General features: G+C 36.1%; 1 protein-coding gene across 1 annotated transcript in view; it reads right to left on the bottom strand.

Annotated features, from left to right (window-relative positions):
• Positions 1–18,981, bottom strand: part of TTC17 (tetratricopeptide repeat domain 17) — a 128,833-nt gene that overhangs the window by 63,423 nt on the left and 46,429 nt on the right. The window contains exon 16 of the mRNA XM_047070224.1: positions 9,990–10,176. Within this exon, the coding sequence (XP_046926180.1) occupies positions 9,990–10,176 (187 nt within the window). The remainder of the gene's footprint in view (positions 1–9,989; positions 10,177–18,981) is intronic.

Below are 18,981 nucleotides of genomic sequence, written 5' to 3'. Positions count from 1 at the left end.
TAAATAAATAAATAAATAAATAAATAAAAGGGCAACAGCCAATGAACTTGCCTAACTCACTACACACAAAGTCCATACAACTAGAGTTAGCCGCCTGCAGTTCCTTTCAGGAGGCTGATGTACGACTGCAGTGACAAACCATATTAAAAGTATCTTGTTGAATAGTTAATGAGAGCTAGATAAAACAGACCCCATCTTTAAAAAAATTTTTTTTAATGTTTATTTGTTTTGGGGAGACAGAGAGAGATGGAGCATGAGCAGGGGAGAGACAGAGAGAGAGGGAGACACAGAATTCAAAGTAGGCTCAGGCTCTGAGCTGCCAGCACAGAGTCCGACACAGGGCTCAACCCCGTGAACCGCGAGATCATGACCTGAGCCAAAGTCAGATGTTTAACTGACCAAGCCACCCAGGTGCCCCATAAACAGACCCCACCTTGTTCACCCTTCACAGTTTCTTGTTGGTGTACAATCACTTTGTCTACAGTGCTATGAGTGTAGGGAATCACAGTAGGCTCCTGATGCAGAATAGAGACTACATACAAAGAAAGATGTCTAAACATAACTTTCCAACCCTATCTGTAGATAAGTGATCACGAAATATGATTGATGATGCCATCCAGTAGGTATCCTCATACTACCTTCAGAGCAGAAAGGAAGCAGAACTGTGATTTAAACTTAGTTTAGTGCCTAAAAACATAACTGACTTCCTTTTGGAGACTCAAGATAGTAACCCTAATACTGGCGAGGACCATTTGCACACCTTAAGTGTTAAGCTCTGTAATTCCGAGAGACTATAAATGTATTTTTAGATTAATGAAGAAAAGTATTCCATAACTGAGTAACAACAACATCCAGTGTCATCACATCCTAGAGGACTTCAAGAAGTGCTACTGAAATGTCTATAGTGACAGTCACTTGCTACCCTTGGTCTCAGTCCATCTGGAGCATCACAGCCAAGACTATAGTGATACAGTTGCAACAGTCCATTGACAGAGAATAAAACTACTTGCTCTTGTGTACTAGAGCCTGAGGCTTAGAATATCCTCCTGATAAATATCCTCTTTCTTCACTCACCAAATTTTCTATTTTATTTCAAACATAGTGACATTTTCATATTTCTAAAAGGTGAGTTAAAAAAAATCTTCCTTATTTGTATCCTATCATTAATATGTTTCTTGGTATCATTATCTATTTGCTTTAAAGATATTTTAGTCACTGAATGACAGCTGAAACATGAGCTTTAGTTTAGAAACTATGCCAATAGCTTCAAAAGTAGTTCAACTATACATACAGAGCTCATTTTTTTTTTTAATTTTTTTTTTTTTTTCAACGTTTATTTATTTTTGGGACAGAGAGAGACAGAGCATGAACGGGGGAGGGGCAGAGAGAGAAGGAGACACAGAATCGGAAACAGGCTCCAGGCTCTGAGCCATCAGCCCAGAGCCCGACGCGGGGCTCGAACTCACGGACCGCGAGATCGTGACCTGGCTGAAGTCGGACGCTTAACCGACTGCGCCACCCAGGCGCCCCCAGAGCTCATTTTAACACTTCTGTTATCCTAAGATTTATTCTTGTTGTTTTAGCGTAGGTACCTCCCCATTTTACAGAAAATACTTTTGATAAAATGAAGTCACCAATGACTTTCTACACTGTTAAAGCCAGAGCGTCCACACTGTTCATTTGCCAACTACAGTCATGATTTTCCTGTAGGTACCACTATGATTATTTATGTAATGTTCTCCTTTAAATGGCTTCGCTGGTTAATCTTACATTATGTTAAAAGGGTAAGTTAGTACCGCTTTTCATAAATCACAGGTTTTATGTGCTAGTGATATATTAATGCCCATTAGAATTAACCATAAACATTAAAATTATTAAAAAATGTTAACCTAAGTACCACTTGAAAGCTTACGCACCTCTCGTGATATCTGTACCATACTTTGGGAACCAATACGGAACAGGGTACTATTGATTTCTTCTTCTCAAACCCTCTGTTCTTCTGACCTTCAGGACCTAGCTTCCCCTTGGTTTCCCAATACCATTCTATTCCTTCACTGGCTCTGCTCCTTAAATACTAGTATTTTCTAAGATTCCATTCTGATCTTTTCTTCTCACCTTGCATATTCTCTCTGAGGGAGCCAGAGGCATCTCCAAATGAACAGGTCTATCACAACTTATTTTCCAGCCTTACATCAATGCATAAATTATGTCTTTCCCATATTCTCTCTCTTAATTAATGATACTGACATTTAGGCAGTTACCAAAGTTAGAAATCTCCCTGTCAACTCACATCCTAAGTCTGCTGTTTTCACCCTTTCCTGTCTCAACATTGTCTCCAACACCCTCTGCCTCTCTTCACTCTGATCTCACAACTAGCCTCTCATTTCACTGAGAAGTAATCAAAAGTCCCACTTTGATACCTATATATTGTCCCTGCTCCTATCTAAAGACCATTCCTACCCTACATTTGTGCCTTGGATTCCACCCCCCTCCCCGCCATCTATTCAAGAACTTTGCTTCTACAGTTAGTTTCCCTTTTTTGCATCTTTAATTTCTCCTTTTTTACTAGATCAGTCCTATGCAAACATACTGCAAATTTTTCTATTTTTAGAACAAAATCCAAACCGAATTTATTTTTAATCCCACATCCCTCTCTAACTACCATCCCATTTTTCTGCTCCTGACTACAGCGAAACTCCTTGGAAGAGTTGCTAGCCATCGCCACTTCCTCACCTCCTTCACAACCCATTTCATACAAACTTTTAGAAACTGCCAGCGACTTCCATGTTCCTAAATCCAACGATTTATTCGCTGTCCTCATCCAACTCAGCCTCTTAGGATGCAACCGTGTGGTGCAGCAATAATGATACAATCTATCACTTCTCAAAACACTTTCTTCGTTTCTGGGACAAAATACTTGCCCGATATTCCTACTGTCTAGCTGGCTGTTTCCTTATTGTTCTTTCTCTTCTCAACCTCTTAATGTGTACTAGAATGCCCTAGTAATTAATTGCTGACCTACTTTCCTTTTTATACTAACCACTGAGGTGACTTTGTCCATGCTCAAGACTTAAAAAACCACTCATAAGCCCATGGCTCACAGATTAGCATCTCTAGCCTGGGCCTCTTCCCTGACCATCATGACACTCATATATCTAATTGCCTGCCTAATACTTGCATTTAAACATTTAATAAGCAACGCAAACTTAACATTCACAAAACCAAACTTATTTTTCTCCCTAAACCTGCTCCTTCTCAGATTTTACTATCTTATTAAACAGCACCAATGGTGATTACAAATCTCATTAAAAATAGCACCAGTTGCTTAGGTCCCAAATTTAGGAGTTATCCATGACCTCTCTGTCCTTCATTTCCTACCCTGCCTCTGGTGGTGTCTTGTTAGTTCTATCTTCAAAAATGTATCCCCAATACAATGATGGCTTCTCACCTTCTCCTCCCACCTCACCTGGCTGGTTCAAGCCAATATTCTCTTTCACCTATATTTTTGCAACAGTATCCTAATGGGTCTCCCGGTTTCTGCCCTTACCTTACTACAATCTATTTCCGATAGAGCAGCCAGAGGAAAACTGTTGATATGTAAATCAGATCGTTCTTCTTTTCTGCTCAAAATCTTCCAAATCATACATCTTTCTCTTAGAGTAAGAGCCCAAATTATTAGAATGGTCTGCAAGGCAGTAAAGATATGGCTCTTTCCTCCTCCCACTCATCTCAGCTTTCATCTCTTATAAGCGAGTACAACCACAGAGGCCTTCTTGCTGTTCTTTGCAAAAGCTGTTAGAACAACTATTCTCTCTGCCTGACATGCTCTTATGCCGTATGCCTGCATGGCCTAAATCCTTACCTCCTTCAAGTCTTTGCTCAACTGGCACTTCTTCAGTGGGGCCTCTTTAAACACAGTTTGAATCTCACCCAACCTCTTAATCTATTTTCCCCTTAGCACTATCTTCTAACATACTAAATACTTTATTATATTTATCATCTGCTCTCTGTTTCTCTCCACTAAAACGAAGCTCCATAAAACAGAATTTTTCTTCTGTTTGGTTTCCAGTTCCTAGACTAATGCCTGGCACATGAGAGGTATTAGTTGAATGGATGAATAACTAAGCCAAACTCCGTTTCCTTTAGTTAAAAGAAAACATTCTGATGCTTTAGAAGATTATATCCACCATTAAATTTCATTTTTTCTTAAATATTATTTGGCCAGACTAACAATCTGTAATAACTGGAGGATAGTTGTGGAAGATCGTAAGCAGGGACCAATAGGCTCATTCCTCAAAAGAAAAGTAATGCTTTTTTGCATGTAGAAAAGTTCACATCAAAAAACCAAAAAGTATTAAAATATGTATACACATATTCAATGTCTTTTGGAGGCTGAAGTGTAAAACCACTGGTTATCAGAATTTGACCTACTGTCCTAAGTTCTTATGAAAACCCAAGGTAACCATTTTGTTCATGAAAGCTAAATGCTGGGAATCCCAAAAGATAAATATTACCTACTGAGATAATAATGCAAGTACAGCCACCAGATCTGTGTGCAACCCAAGGCCACGTGGCAACCTAATCATGCAAAATTCGGAAAAGACAAAGGTGCTAAACTGAAAGGGACCGTTTCAGGTGTGCTTTTAGGGTTAGGACTGCCCCATAATCTAGTTCAGATTCAGATTTTATACAGGGATGTAGGTATCTCTTTTGAGTGATGACATAAAAAGTACGGTGAATATACCATTTTCATAAAAATGTCTCAGGAATTTATAAATATGAATTATTTCAATCACAGCAGTGGGATAAATTATACTTGTTGGAGTAAGAGAACTGTGCACAGGAACCACACTGGCCTTGGAAGGCAGAGGACTCAGATTTCAGTCTTAGCTCTACCACTGAGTGACACTTGAACTGAGTAACCCATGATCTTTGCTTCTAGATTCATAAAAAGAGGACTCTCCTTATTCCTCCTCTACCACATAGATATTTGTCAAAGGATTATTTGTTAACCACATAACTAAAGCCCTTTTTAATAAAGAAATACAAAATCTAGACAGATTACATTACCAAGAGTTACATTTGGCACAATATGCTTGACATTTTAGGATTTCGAGACCTGTAGTAAATTAACCAACGTTTTAATTCTTCTTACAGGAATAAATGGAGGGAAGCTAACTAGTAGCATATTCAAAAAGGTATAAAAAAACGGATCTTTATGAATGTATCTTTTTTTTTTTTTTTTAAGCCGACATCTTCATTAACTTTTAGGAAGAATGTCATAAAACAAAAGTCCCTAACTGCAGGTAGCATATGCTGGATAGTCCACAGGAGGGCAGCAAAGTCCAAGATTTCTTTTTCTTCAAAATCTGAACTCCAGGTAAGATTGCTTTAAGCTACAAGTTATAAATCTACAGAAATTTAGGTTGAAGAACACAGATTAAAACCACAGGTAATGAAACTAATTATAAAAGGAGCTATGATCTAGGTAAATAGATAACTATAAATACAGAAACATTGTGATGACGCAGGATAATCCTTCTGCACACTGCAACAGATATTAAGGCTCATGTACATGATTTGGAAATTCTTTTATTATTTTTGTCTGTAGGTGAAAGCTTTCAAATACATATTAAAGAAAAACATGCATAAAAATCTAAGCATACCTAGACGTTAAGTCTGAGTTCTACATATAACGTTTACCCATCATTTCTAAAGATCTGGGTCAATATTTTTTTTGGGGGAGGGTGGTCAATATTTTTAAATGGACATGTGTCTCAGTGAATTAAGACAAGACCAGAGAAATCCTGGGTTAGGTGTTTAATTTTATTCAGCAAATATCAATGCCACTATCAGTGGCATACCTGTAGGCATCTGATGTAAATGAAGTCTAATAAATATGACCTACAATTGGTCTTACGTTTTCTAATAAAAGTAAAATAATACTGGATGAAATATACTAAAAATAAAACCATGCATATCAGAGACATAATAATAAAACAATCTAGACTGCTTAAGTAGAAAATATCTTCACTACATGTAGCTTTTTGATTTGCAAATTAGTGAAGTTGAAGGAAATAGCATTTAGAAAATGTTATGGAGCAATGAATGCTTGGAAAATCCACTACATGTATTTCTGGACTTCTCTTCAGATTTAATGTTTAATTATTCTGTTTAGATGGTTATTGAAACTTATTTTCCATTTTTGGTCCTTACAGAAGATAATCATTATTACTTCATGAGGTTTCATTCTTTGTGAGACCTTTATTTTTTCCAATTAAAAAGAAAAGTCCTTTTGTTTAATGTTGAGCACTGAAAAGAACTTACTTATACTCAAAAGCACTGGAAGTTTATTTAACAGATTCCAATTTACTTTAAAAAGGGCCAAGTATGTTGTTATTTAAGAATGGGCTTGCTGAAGCGGCACACTCAGTTCTACTTACTCAGTTCTACGTTTGAATCAGATTGTAAAATAACAAACCAATAAAATATGGTAAAAGAGTATGTATTTCAAAACTGCCAAGGTAAGTGCTTAATCAAAACTGAAAGCACTAGCTTCTCTTGTAACAGTCAACTCGAGTGCAGACAATGTATAAAGCAATCTATTAAGTTTTCCTTCCCAGCATTCTTGAAATTGGGGTGGTAATATAAAACTACCTATAAAAGACAAGAATTTATTAAATGCTATTCAAAGGAGGGAGTGAAAGAGAGAGAGAGAGAGAGAGAGAGAGATGATGTCAAGCACTTTCTATATAAGAACATACACACCTAATACACGGCAGTCAATAAAATGATTTCCAGATTAATAAACGTTTGGGAAAAATGTCAGATAAGTAATTAAGCACTGATGTATCCTTCACAAGTCGAAAACTTTTGTAAGCATAGTGATTATGTATTTTTTAAACTGAACTAATTGGTACTGAGAGGTACCAGAATACAATACCTGTGCAGACATTCCAAGAAACATAAACTGAAAATCTGTGTGAAAAATTCCATGATTACAAATTGAAAGCAATAAAGTACTTACTCAGGTTAACACACTGCCTACAATTTTACCATTAAGTTCATACTACCCAAGAGATTATACTATATTATAGCTGCTATAAAAATAGTTACCAATATGTATTTGTAAAGAAAATAATTTGTCAAAGATTAACAGTGGCCAGAAACAGTATTTAAGATAGGTTTTCTAAGAGTTTAACAATTTTTGGTCTTGAAAAGCTTATCTCAGAGTTTTTAAAAATGGTAGCTTTCAAACAGACCTTCCTAAGAGAATGACTTAGGCTGGGGAAGGGGTGGGGAAGGGCAGCTTAAGTTCTTCTCTAATAAAAACCAATATGAATTCCTTGATTATTATACGGAAAAAGAATCATAAGCTTTGTTGGTATCTTGAAAACTTCATATCGTCATAATAAAAATCTCAGACAGATAACATGGCAGACAAGTAAAGAGAACTTATGAAGCTTATTTCAATATTGCAAAAAAGAAAAAGCCAAAGGTAGACAATCATGTGAAGGTACAGAAATGCTAATCATTATTCAGAGGTTTTTCTCTATTTTTCATCAACCATTTAGTAAAGCTCAGAGATAGCTACAGGAGGAGAAACTGTTTGGGTTTTCAAATATAAGAAATTCATGGTATCTGTAAGAGATATTTGTTTCTATGAAGTTTCAGCCTTTCAAAGCTGGAACTCAGCAAAGCATTACTTGTTACTGTGGAAACAAGTAATGCAAAAACACTGTCAAAAAAAAAATCAATACTGAATGAAGTCAGTATTATCCATGAGGTTTTAAACTTAGAAAATGCTATAGCATTTAATCAGGGGTACCACTATTTATGGAGGTGTTACTAGATGGCAGATTCTCTTCTAAGATAACTAATCACAATGTAACAGGGGCTAAACTAAAAAAAAAAATTGTTTTTATTAGTGAGCTCTCTCTGAAAGAACTTTTATTGTATTGGATCTAGTAACATTTGCGGGATATCTGGACTACTAAATACTACGATACTACAACTTTGTAGATTTGTTTCAGGTTATTAGTTTCCTGGGCTAGTTGAAATTATACTCTGGGGAAAAACCTCCAGACAACGGAATTTCCTTTCTTGACATGAGTGACATAAAATAATAATAAATTTCAACAAACTAAAATCCTAAGCAAAAGCATGTAAAACTAATACTAAGGAAAAGGCTTTTTAGAAAAGGGGGCACTATATACCTACAAAATTCTTCTTTCTGATAACAAAGAAGTCAAGAGAGGCGAGGGAGATGATAGCAGGGGAAAAAGAGAGAGAGAGAGAGAGACTATTAAAAGCAGCTCACTGAAAAAAGTGAAATTCTGTTTACAAGGCTGTTGTTAGTAATCTAAGGAATTTAAAAGTCCACGACATGTTTTCTATGATTAAGTAAGACCCGTAAGATCCATTAAGGTCTGAATATTCTGTATTTATTATGAATTTCTCATGGCTCACTTTTACCCAACACCTATTATGTGATAAGGGTCTTATTTACTCCTACCAACAAGTCTATGAGACAGATCTTGCCTTTCATTTTACACATGAGGACACAAGTTTCTTTGCTGGGATGAGAAACATGGTAATGGAAGAGTTAGGGCTCACACACGAATCTGTAGGACTCTGGCACGGGTCCCTCCGCTGCTGCACCGTCAACACTGTCTTAGGCCTTCAGCCTTCATGCAAGAACTCCAGTTTACACCGTGCTCAGTACTGAGCCCCAGTTGAGCTATGGAGTTACGGAGCTGCGGGATTTTTGGTTTCTTCACTAAAAAACTGGCTTCTAAAAAGACAGGTTAGAGTGGGAGAGAGCCAAAGCATGAGAGACTCTTAAAAACTGAGAACTGAGGGCTGATGGGGGGTGGGAGGGAGGGGAGGGGGGGTGATGGGTATTGAGGAGGGCACCTTTTGGGATGAGCACTGGGTGTTGTATGGAAACCAATCTGACAATAAATTTCATATATTTAAAAAATAAATAAATAAATAAATAAAATAAAAAAGCAACCAGATTAAAAAAAATAAATAAAAATAAAAAACTGGCTTCTGATACTTAAAAATGTAAATACAACTTACTGCCTGTCATTTCATTAAAATCCTAAGGCAGTCTCGTACAGGTGAATCTGGAAAACCAATTTGAAGTGCTAAATCTACCGGTAAATTGTTGATGTCTTTTAGATAAATCACTTAACCAAGTGAGCATTAGGGATTTTTTTTTCCTTAGGTGAAGGTGATGGACTGATAGCCCTCTGCTTGAATATTATTATGATCTAATTTCCACATTGACAAAGCACCTACTGTGTGTTCTACAACAGTGAGGTTCTGAGGATCCATATGTATATAAACCTCACCCCTCATAATTCAAGTCAAACTCTTTTTTCTTGAAGTCAAATAAGTAAGTAAACATAATCGAACTCCTAGGGAGTTCTAACTAATGAATTTACAGTAGTTCAGATATTAACTCAAACCATTACCCAGGTGGACACACTTATGCACATGCATATATTTTGGTGGCTGTGTGAGAAAGGGGAAGAATGCAAGAAGATACCAATTAATGTCATGTGACTGCTTTAGAGGTGTAGTCAAGATCTGGATCACTTTCACTGGAAGGCAAGGGGGTGTATTTCAGTGAAAGAAGGCAGAAAAACCACTTAAATCGTATTGCAGATTGTCTTTATGGACAGAAAATGTACCCTTTACCATTAATATCGATCATTAAAAAAATCATAGATTTTGTGGAGAGAAGTCTATCAATTTTAGTCAAATATACTTTAGCTGGCCTTTCTCATCTAGGGTTCTGGGAATTACCCCAAGGCTCTATATAGTAAGGAATGAATTAACTTCTTTCCTATGTATACAGAATATACTAGTTACATAAAATCCTTGGGAAAAACCGAGAAAATCATTTTGTGTTCTGCTGATCAGAATAGGAACCCTGGTTGTGTTCATCATTTTGTCGGCACTTAATATAAGCTGCTTACCACTGCAAACAGAAGAGGTGATGTTGTACAGAAAAGGATAAAACTGCATACAGCGAATCAGCTTCAGGCTGTTTTCACATTCTGGGCATTTGGTAGTTAATTTCAAAGCCTGTCTAAAGGCCTCAAGTGCCCCACTGATATTCTTCAGAGCAAGGTAAGCATTTCCCAGGCTCAAAAAGGTCAGGGGCTGAAAAGACAAAAAAAAAATTTTTTTAAATGTTAGTGAATTAATATTTTCTGAGAGTTATAAAACTTTCACAGTATATGTCTTTTAGCTTCTTTTAGGTTATCCCATAAAAGTTAATGGCTAACTACCTATTTTAATTACACCAGTCAAATCTACACTGTAACAAATGTAAATTATTTTTTTACCTTTTTACTACGATAAAAAATACATAGTGTAATATATACTAGTCTTAAGTGTACAGTTCAATGAATTTTTATATGCATATATATCCCTGTAACCAGCACTCATCTCAAGATATACAATATTTAGAATGTTTCTAATACCTCAAAAGATTCCCTTGGGAAGGGGCACCTGGGTGGCTCAGTCGGTTAAGCATCCATCTTGATTTCAGCTCAGGTGATGATCTCGCAGTTTGTGAGTTCAAGCCCCGTGTGATAGTGCTGACAGTGTGGAGCCTTGTTTGGGATTCTTTCTCCCTCCTTCTCTCTCTGCCCCTCCCCCCCTCAAAATAAATAAATAAACTTAAGATAAAAAAGATTCCCTTAGGCAACCCAACCCTAATCCTAGAGGTAACTACTGTGGTGATGTTCTATCACCATAGATTAGCTCTGCCTGTCCTTAAACTTCATATAAATGGAATCAAACAGCATATTCCCCTTTTATGTGTATATAATCTTGTACCCTTTTGTAGATTCTTTCAGTCAGTACAATATCTAAGGCTTAAGAAACTGAGTGTTTTTTGGGTTATCAGTTTATTTTTTTAAAAAATTGATATGCAATATTTACCACGTGAATATACATAGTTTGCTTATCCCTTCTCCTTCTGATGAGATTTGGATTGTTTCCAATTTGGGGCCATTATGAATAAAGCTACTATGAACATTCTTGCAACTATCTTTTGACAGACGTACGTACTAATTTTCCTTGGCTATATACTTTGCAGTGGGTCTTAAGGTAGGCATATATTTGGTTTTATGGGCTACAAACAGTTTTCTAAAGCAGACGTACAAATTTACATTCCTACCGGCAAGTAGGAGAATTTACTGACTTGGTATTGTCCCAGTCTTTTAAATTTAGCTGGTTTAGTGAGATGATAAAGTATCATCTCAATGTGGTTTTTAACTTGTATCAGTAATGATGTTGAATATTTTTTCATGTGCTTATTGGTCATTTGAATTTCCTCATTTCTGAAGTGCCTGTTGTTTTCCCCATTAAAAAAAAGTAGGCTGTGTTTTTCTTCCTAATTTGAAAGAGTTCTTTATATGTGCACTAGATAGGAGTCCTTCATTGGAAATATTTATTGCAAGTATCTTCCCCCAATCTGGGGTTTGCCTTTTTATTCTCTTACTGGTATCTCTGATAAACAGAACTTCTTAATTTTAATGAAGTTCAATTTACGCATATATGCATATATAAAAATATTTACATATTTATAAAAATATGTATTTTACAGTTTGTGCTTCTTTTTTCAGTTAGTGCTTTTAAAAATCTTTGCCTACTGGGGCGCCTGGGTGGCGCAGTCGGTTAAGCATCCGACTTCAACCAGGTCACGATCTCGCGGTCCGTGAGTTCGAGCCCCGCGTCAGGCTCTGGGCTGATGGCTCAGAGCCTGGAGCCTGTTTCCGATTCTGTGTCTCCCTCTCTCTCTGCCCCTCCCCCGTTCATGCTCTGTCTCTCTCTGTCCCAAAAATAAATAAATGTTAAAAAAAAAAAATCTTTGCCTACTGAAACATCATGAAGACCTTCTTTTATGTTTTCATTAAGAAGCTTTATTGTTTCATCTTTCACATTTTGGTGCATGATCCACTTCAATTTAATTCTGTGTACAAAGTGAGAGAGGAGTCAAGGTTCATTACTTTTTCCATAGGGATATCCAAGTAAGTATTCCAGCACTACTTACTGGAAAACCAAAAGGTGCCCCCATCCCCCTAAACTACTAGTGTGCCTTTGTCATATGTCAGGTGACCATATATGTAGGGGCCTATTTCAAATTTTTTAATGTGTTCCATTGATATATTTGAGTATCCTTGGGCCAATACCATACTGACTTAATTATGGCAAGTCTTGAAATCTAGTCATAGAAGTCTTCCAACTCTGTTTTTTCTCCCCCTCACTCACAAATATTTTGGCTATTCTAGATCCATTTCTGCATAGATTTTAGAATCAACTTATCCATTTACGTACATATGCATTAAGTGCCAGGAGCTTGGGATTGAATTTATAAATCAATCTGGAGAGATTTTACATTTTAACAATACTGAATCTTCCCATCCATGAACATAGTGTCTCTTTCCACTTATTTAGGGCTTCTTTTTCTTAGTAATGTTTTACAATCCGGTATAGAAACCTTATACATCTTCCCTTTGAATTTATTTCTAGATATATGATATTTTGATGCTATTATAAATAGTTTTTGTATTCTATTTTTCAAATGTTTGTTGTTACTGTTTCATAAGCAACCCAAAGTATTCGGTTTAGGTCATTTCAGTTGAAATACACCTAATGCCAGGTAATTTGTATTTGCTTGTGTACAAACCATTTATTCTACACTTACTTTATCATTAAAAATATTTTAAAGGATCTAAGAATGTTTTGTTCTCAAGTTGTGCAATATACCCTTATGAAAAGCAATACCTATGATTTATACAACTACTTGCTTTTGATTCAGGCTGTTAAGGTCATCCAAAATGTCTCACTATAACCAAGCCAAGATGTATAAAATATTCCAGATTACAGAGGTATAATCAAAGTAGCTCTCAGATTACATTTAAAATCTTACTTAATGGTTCATACCCAGATACAAACTCAAATTTAGACTTAGATATCTAATTTAGACTTAGATTTCAAAGTCTCTTTATATTTTTACATAGGGAAACAAATGTCTATTCCTATGACCAGAATGATGGTTGTGCAAATATCTGACACTGAGATAAACTAATTACCATTTTGTAAAAAAAAAAAAAAGAATTTTCATCATTTCATTTAGAAAATAATTACTGTTTACTAATGTTTTAGACATTGTTTTGGACACTGGGGATACAGCAGAAAATAAGAAACATAAGTCACTGCCTTAGAAGACCTAATAGTCAAGTGTCATGAAACCATGAGGGTATCACGCAAGTATGAGAAAAATGTGATGGAGAAGAGCACAGCAGGGAAGAGACGTTAAGTAGACCACAGTGGGGTGTGGAGTGACATTTTTAATAGAGTAGTAAGGGAAAGACTTACTGAGAAGTTAGTATTTTAAAGGATTTTAAGGAGATGAAGTAAGCTCTCAAGAATCTTGGTGGAGTATTCCATAGAGAATATAAAGTATAAAGGCACTGAGGTGGGAGCATGCCTAGTATGCTCAAGGAACTGCAGACAGGCCAAGTAGTTAAAACAGAATGAGCAAAGGAATGATTTCATGGGGATGAGGTCAGAAAAGTAACAAGGTCATGTAGGATCTTCTACACTATTATAAATTCTTGTCTTTTACTATGAGTTATATGGAGTGCCACTGCAGAGATCTGAACAAACAAAATGACAACATCTGACTTTTTATAAGGATTCACTGGTTGCTGTATTGTGAAGAGACTGTAAGGGGACAAAGGCCAAAAGCAAAGACACTGTTAGGAGGCTAATGAAATAATCCAGATAAAAGATAATGGTGGTTTGGATCAGACAGCCTGGCAATGGAGATGATGCTAAATAGTGAAATATTTTGAAAATATTAGCAAGGTTAATTACCCTGAGAGAGAAAAAGGTATGAAGGATGGCTCCAAGCTTTTGTCCTGAGCTACAGGCTTTACTGTTTCCTGAAATGGGAAAGACTGAGCAGTAAAGATTGGAACAATATTAAGGAGCTTAGTTTGGGCCTTTAGTTTTAAAGTGTGTTTTAGACATCCACATGGAGATGTCAAGTAAGCTGTCGGATAAAGAATTCTGCAGTTCGGAGCAAAGGTGATAGGTGATTCAATGGGAAATGATAGAGTTATCAAGATATGGTGCTAGAACAACCGGATATCTATGTGATATAAACTCTGATGAATGAACTTTGATCTCTACCTCCCAGTACAAAAAAAAAAATTTAACTTGAAATGGATTACAAACCTAAATGTAAAACCTAAAGCTACAAATCGTCTTGAAGACAACATAGGGAAATATTTTAGCATATTGTAGAGTTAACTGTTTATTTATTTATAATTTTTTTTTTTTTAGCATTTATTCCGTTTTGAAAGATGAAGAGACAAAGCATGAGCAGAAGTGGGGCAGAGAGAGAGGGAGACATAGGATCCGAAGCAGGCTCCAGACTCTGAGCTGTCAGCACAGAGCCTGACATGGGGCTCAAACTCATAGACTGAGAGATCATGACCTGAGCTGAAGTCGGACACTTAACCAATTGAGCCACCCAGGTGCCCCGAGAGTCAACTATTTGAAGACAAGTAATAGCAAAACTAAAACAGAACTACTTGTTTTCACACATCTTGTGAAAACACCTTAAATCTAATAATAAAAATCAAAAGAAAATGAGCAAAATGCATACACAACTTTTACTTTAAAAATATAATTGGGGCACCTGCGTGGCATCTCTTTTTTATTTTTATTATTTTTGAGAGAGAGACAGAGTGTGAGCATAAGAGGGGCAGAGAGAGATGGAGACAGAATTTGAAGCAGGCTCCAGGCTCTGAGCTGTCAGCACAGAGCCTGATGACATGGGGTTTGAACTCATGAACCATGTGAACGTGACCTGAACCAAAGTGGGATGCTTAACCAACTGAGCCACTCATGTGCCCCAAGTGTCTGACTTTTGATTTCTGCTAGGGTCATGATCTCACGGTTTGTGGGTCCAGGCCCTACATGGGATTCTACACTGACAATGCAGAGCCTGCTTGGGATTCTCTCTCTCTCCCTCTCTCTCTGTCGCTACCCTGCTCATGCTGTCTCTCTTTCTCTCTCAAAATCAATAAATAAACCTAAAAAAACTAAAAAAAAAAAAAAAAAAAAAAGAAGAAAAGTATCTAAAAAAAATACAATTAAAGGGGTGCCTGGCTGACTCAGTGGATCACACGACTCTTGATCTCAGGGTTGTAGGTTTGAGACCCACACTGACTGTAGAGATTACTAAAAAAACATAAAATCTTTAGGAAACAACAAAAACAAAAATACAATTAAAGGATAAAGAAATTTATGTTATAAAATAGAAGTGAAATTTTTTAAAGTAAACTTGTTTTACAAATGTTTACTCAGAGGCAATACATGCTAAAGAGCATGAGTTCTGTGGCTAATCTCCCTGAGTTTAAATCCAAGCTCTGTGACTTCTGGTAAATCCTTTTGAGTTTATCTATCAAATGGGTAAATCATACATACAGGGTTGTTGTTGAGGACTAAATGAGTTATCACATGTCAATTGATCGTTATGGTGCCTGGCTCTAATAAGCAATCAATTAAAAGTTACCCGTTAATTCATGTGCCCAATTCGGTGAAGATACACAGGAAATGAATATTTTCCGACCTTGATTATAGCAATATATATTGGCCCAAATCTTTTGGTAGATGTTTGGCATTTTGTATCAAAGCCATCATAACATTCATTCTCTCATTGACTTAGTAATTCCACTGCTAGCAATCTTTCCTAAGAAAATTATCTGGAATACAGAAAAGGCCTTATGCAGAAAATTATTATTGATAACAGCTACGCACTGTGGAACCTAAATATCCAACAAGTGAGGAGTAAGCTGTGATATATAAATTCATATAGAGTCATTATTGATGGCTAATAAAAACTGTCTGGTACTAAAACTTTTCTATATAATAATCTTTAACGATCACCAGTACGATAGTGTTGCAACACTATGAAATATTTGGTTAGAAGAAATACAGGAATTATTTCCAAATGTTGACATTTGGGGGTGGGGTGCTGATTAAGGTATATTTCTGTGATATCTACTCTGATCCACTGATTTATCTTTTTATTATTACTGTAGTACCACAACTAATCTCTAAGGGAGCTCTTTTTTCTTTAGAAGAATACTGATTGCCTTAGCTGGTGGCAGTAGAAAGTGAAACAAGTATTGGGGGAATACAACTGTGTTAGCCTTCCTTTGGGTGCCCAATCATCACATCCCTTTTATATAGCATCTGTTCTCACTGTACCTGCACCTGGCACACAGCAAACATTTGATAAATATTTGCTATACTTTTTTTTCAGAGATGTTAAAATATGGAAAAAGAAGTGGTATCTTAGAAACTATGAACAAAAGTAACTAACTGCACAGGAGTGATTAACTCCATGGCCTGCATGTGAAAAGTTCAGGGCATGAATATTATCCATTTACCTATTCTTATCAATATAACCTTTAAACTGTGCTCTGGCTTAGTTGGTAAAAAGACATCTATAAATTAAAGTTGTAAAACAGTATAATATTACGCAGCATGCATGCTGTGATGAGAAGGATAAAAAAAGAACCAGATGTTTCAGATTGACAAAAAAGTAGCAGTATATCTTTAGTAGCTATATCATTCTTTAAAAAAATTTTTTTTAATGTTTATTTATTTTTGAAGGCAAGAAAGACAGAGCATGAGTGGGGGAGGGACAGAGAGAGAGAGGGAGACACAGAATCCTAAGCAGGCTTTAGGCTCTGAGCTGTCAGCACAGAGCTCCACGTTGGGCTTGAACTCATGAACGGTGAGATCATGACCTAAGCAGAAGTTGGATGCTTAGCTGAGTCACCAGGCGCCCCAGTAGCTAGATCATTCTTATTTAAACATCAGTTCTTACAAGTAAATTAACCACATGATTATAAATTTCAGTCATTTAAAATAAATCTCACACACACACACACACACACACACACACACACACACAAAAGACAACTATAGGCCAAGATCTCTGACGAACATAGATACAAAAAATACCAGCAAACTCAATCCAACAATACATTAAAAAAGTCATTCACCACAATCAAGTGAGATTTATTTCTGGGATGCAAGGGTGGTTCAGTATTTGCAAGTCAATCAATATGATACATCACATCAGTGAGAAAGAATAAAAACCATATGATCAATAAACATAGAAAAAGCATTTGACAAGGTATAATATCCACTGACAATCAGAGCCCTCAACAAAGTAGGTTTAGAGGGAACATACCTCAACATAATAAAGGCCATATATGAAAAACCCACAGGAAACATAATACTCAATGGGAAAAATCAGAGCTTCCTCTCTAATGTTAGGAACAAGATGAGGATGTCCACTCTCACCACTTTTATTCAACATAGTACTAGCTGTTCTAGCCATAGCAGCCAGACAACAAAAAGAAATAAAAGGCATCCAAACTAGTATGGAAGAAGTAAAACTTTCACTATCTGCAGATGACGTGATACCATATACAGAAAAGTCTAGCTAACTAATTTGGATGTAAATTAAAAAAATAAAATAAAATAAAAAGTCTAAAGTCTCCACCAAGAAACAACTAGAACTGATAAATGAATTCAGTAAAGTTGTAGTATACAAAATCAATGTGCAGAAATCTGTTGCACTTCTATACACTATAATGAACCAGCAGAAAGAGAAATTAAGCAAACAACCCCATTTACAGTTGCATCGAAAATAATAAGATACTTAGGAATAAACCTAACTGAAGAGGTGAAAGACCTGTACTCTGAAAACTATAAAACACTGAAGGAAGAAACTGAAGATGACAAAAAGAAATGGAAAGACATTCCATAGTCATGAATTGGTACAACAAATATTATTAAGATGTCTATGCTACTCAAAGCAATCTACTCATTTAATGCAATCCTTATCAAAACACCAACAGCATTTTTCGCAGAATTAGAAAAATCCTAAGATTAATATATAACCACAAAAGACCCCAAATGGCCAGAGCAATTTTGAAAAAGCAAAGCAAAGCTAGAGGAATCACAATTCTGGACTTCAAATTATATTATGAAGCTGTACTAATCCAAACAGTATGGTATTGGCACAAAAAGAGATACACAACAGAACAGGATAGAAAACCCAGGAATAAACCCACAATTGTATGGTCAATTAATATTTGACAAAGCAGGGAAGAATATCCAATATTTCTTCAACAAATGGTATTGGGAAAACTGGTCAGGTATATGCAAAATAATAAAATTGGACCACCTTCTAAATCATACAGAAAAATAAACTCAAAATGGATTAAAGACCTAAATGTGAGACCTGAAACCATAAAACTCCTAGAAGAGAGCACAGGCAGCAATTTCTCTGACACCTGCCATAGCAACATTTTTCTAGATATGTCTCTGAGGCAAGGGAAATAAAAGCAAAGATAAACTATTGGGACTACTTCAAAATAAAAAGTTTCTGCACAGTGAAGGAAACAATTAACAAAACAATTAACAAACAATTAACATATTTGCAAATGACATATCTGGTAAAGGGTTAGTATTCAAAATATATAAAGAACTGATACAACTCAACACCCAAAAAACAAGTAATCCAGTTAAAAAATGGGCAGAAGACATGAACAGACATTTCTCCAAAGAAGACATCCAGATGGGCAACAGACACATGAAAAGATATTCAACCTCACTCATCATCAGGGAAATGCAAATCAAAACCACAATGAGGTATCACCTCACATTTATCAGAATGGCTAAAATGAAAAACACAAGAAACATCAAGTGTTGGCAAGGATGTGGAGAAAAGGAACCCTTGTACACTGTTGGTGGGAATGCAAACTGGTGCAACCACTGCAGAAAATAGTAAGTTCCTTAAAACATTAAAAAAACAAAAACCAAAAAAAACCCCTTACCCTATGATCCAGTGATCACACT

The sequence above is a fragment of the Lynx rufus genome, unplaced genomic scaffold (genome assembly GCF_022079265.1).
Source record: "Lynx rufus isolate CCGP_SWC_20201006 ecotype Redwood Valley unplaced genomic scaffold, mLynRuf1.p SCAF_9, whole genome shotgun sequence".
NCBI classification, from domain to species: domain Eukaryota; kingdom Metazoa; phylum Chordata; class Mammalia; order Carnivora; family Felidae; genus Lynx; species Lynx rufus.
The sequence above is the reverse complement of the archived record's forward strand: the minus strand, read 5'-3'. Positions and strand labels throughout refer to the sequence as shown.